We start from the raw sequence: 651 nt of genomic DNA, 5'->3' as shown, positions 1-651 counted from the left end.
TATCCCCCGCTATCCTATCCTATCTTATCACGATATCCTGTTTCTTATCAGTGATTCATCTTCCATTTTTTATTCTCTCTCTTACAGGCGGTGGTTTTTATCTCCTTGGCGTGCAGACCCTGGCCTGCGTTGTGACCTCCATCTGGTCAATGTCTGTCACTTACCTGTTGCTGACGGTGGGTCGCGCGTAGATTGAAGTGCGTGTGGAAGGGATGAGGAGGGGGTTAAAGCGTTTGTTTGTGTGGGTTAAAGCGTTTGTTTGTGTGGGTTAAGGTGTTTGTTTGTGTGGGTTAAGGTGTTTGTTTGTGTGGGTTAAAGCGTTTGTTTGTGTGGGTTAAAGCGTTTGTTTGTGTGGGTTAAAGTGTTTGTTTGTGTGGGTTAAAGCGTTTGTTTGGTGTTTGTGCGTGTGTGTGTATGTGTGTGTGTGGCGGAGGGAGGGGGGTTAAAGTTTTCGTTTGTATGTGTGGAAGGGGGGGGGGGTCAAAGTGTTTGTTTGTGTGTGTGGAGGGGGGGGGGGTAAAGTGACTGTGGGCCGTTAAAGTGTTTGTGTGTGTGGTGGATGGGGGGAGGGGGGTTAAAGTATTTGTTTGTGTGTGTGGAGGGTGTAACCCCGCAGAGGGGGGAGGGGCGAAGTGTTTGTGAGTGTGTGTG

The 651-nt window shown here is 49.0% G+C and overlaps 1 protein-coding gene across 1 annotated transcript in view; it reads left to right on the top strand.

Annotated features, from left to right (window-relative positions):
• Positions 1-651, top strand: part of LOC119587386 (putative ammonium transporter 3) — a 14,615-nt gene that overhangs the window by 11,513 nt on the left and 2,451 nt on the right. The window contains exon 11 of the mRNA XM_037936129.1: positions 88-176. Coding sequence (XP_037792057.1) covers positions 88-176 — 89 coding nt within the window. The remainder of the gene's footprint in view (positions 1-87; positions 177-651) is intronic.

The sequence above is a fragment of the Penaeus monodon genome, chromosome 22, assembly GCF_015228065.2.
Source record: "Penaeus monodon isolate SGIC_2016 chromosome 22, NSTDA_Pmon_1, whole genome shotgun sequence".
Classification (NCBI taxonomy): domain Eukaryota; kingdom Metazoa; phylum Arthropoda; class Malacostraca; order Decapoda; family Penaeidae; genus Penaeus; species Penaeus monodon.
The sequence above is the reverse complement of the archived record's forward strand: the minus strand, read 5'-3'. Positions and strand labels throughout refer to the sequence as shown.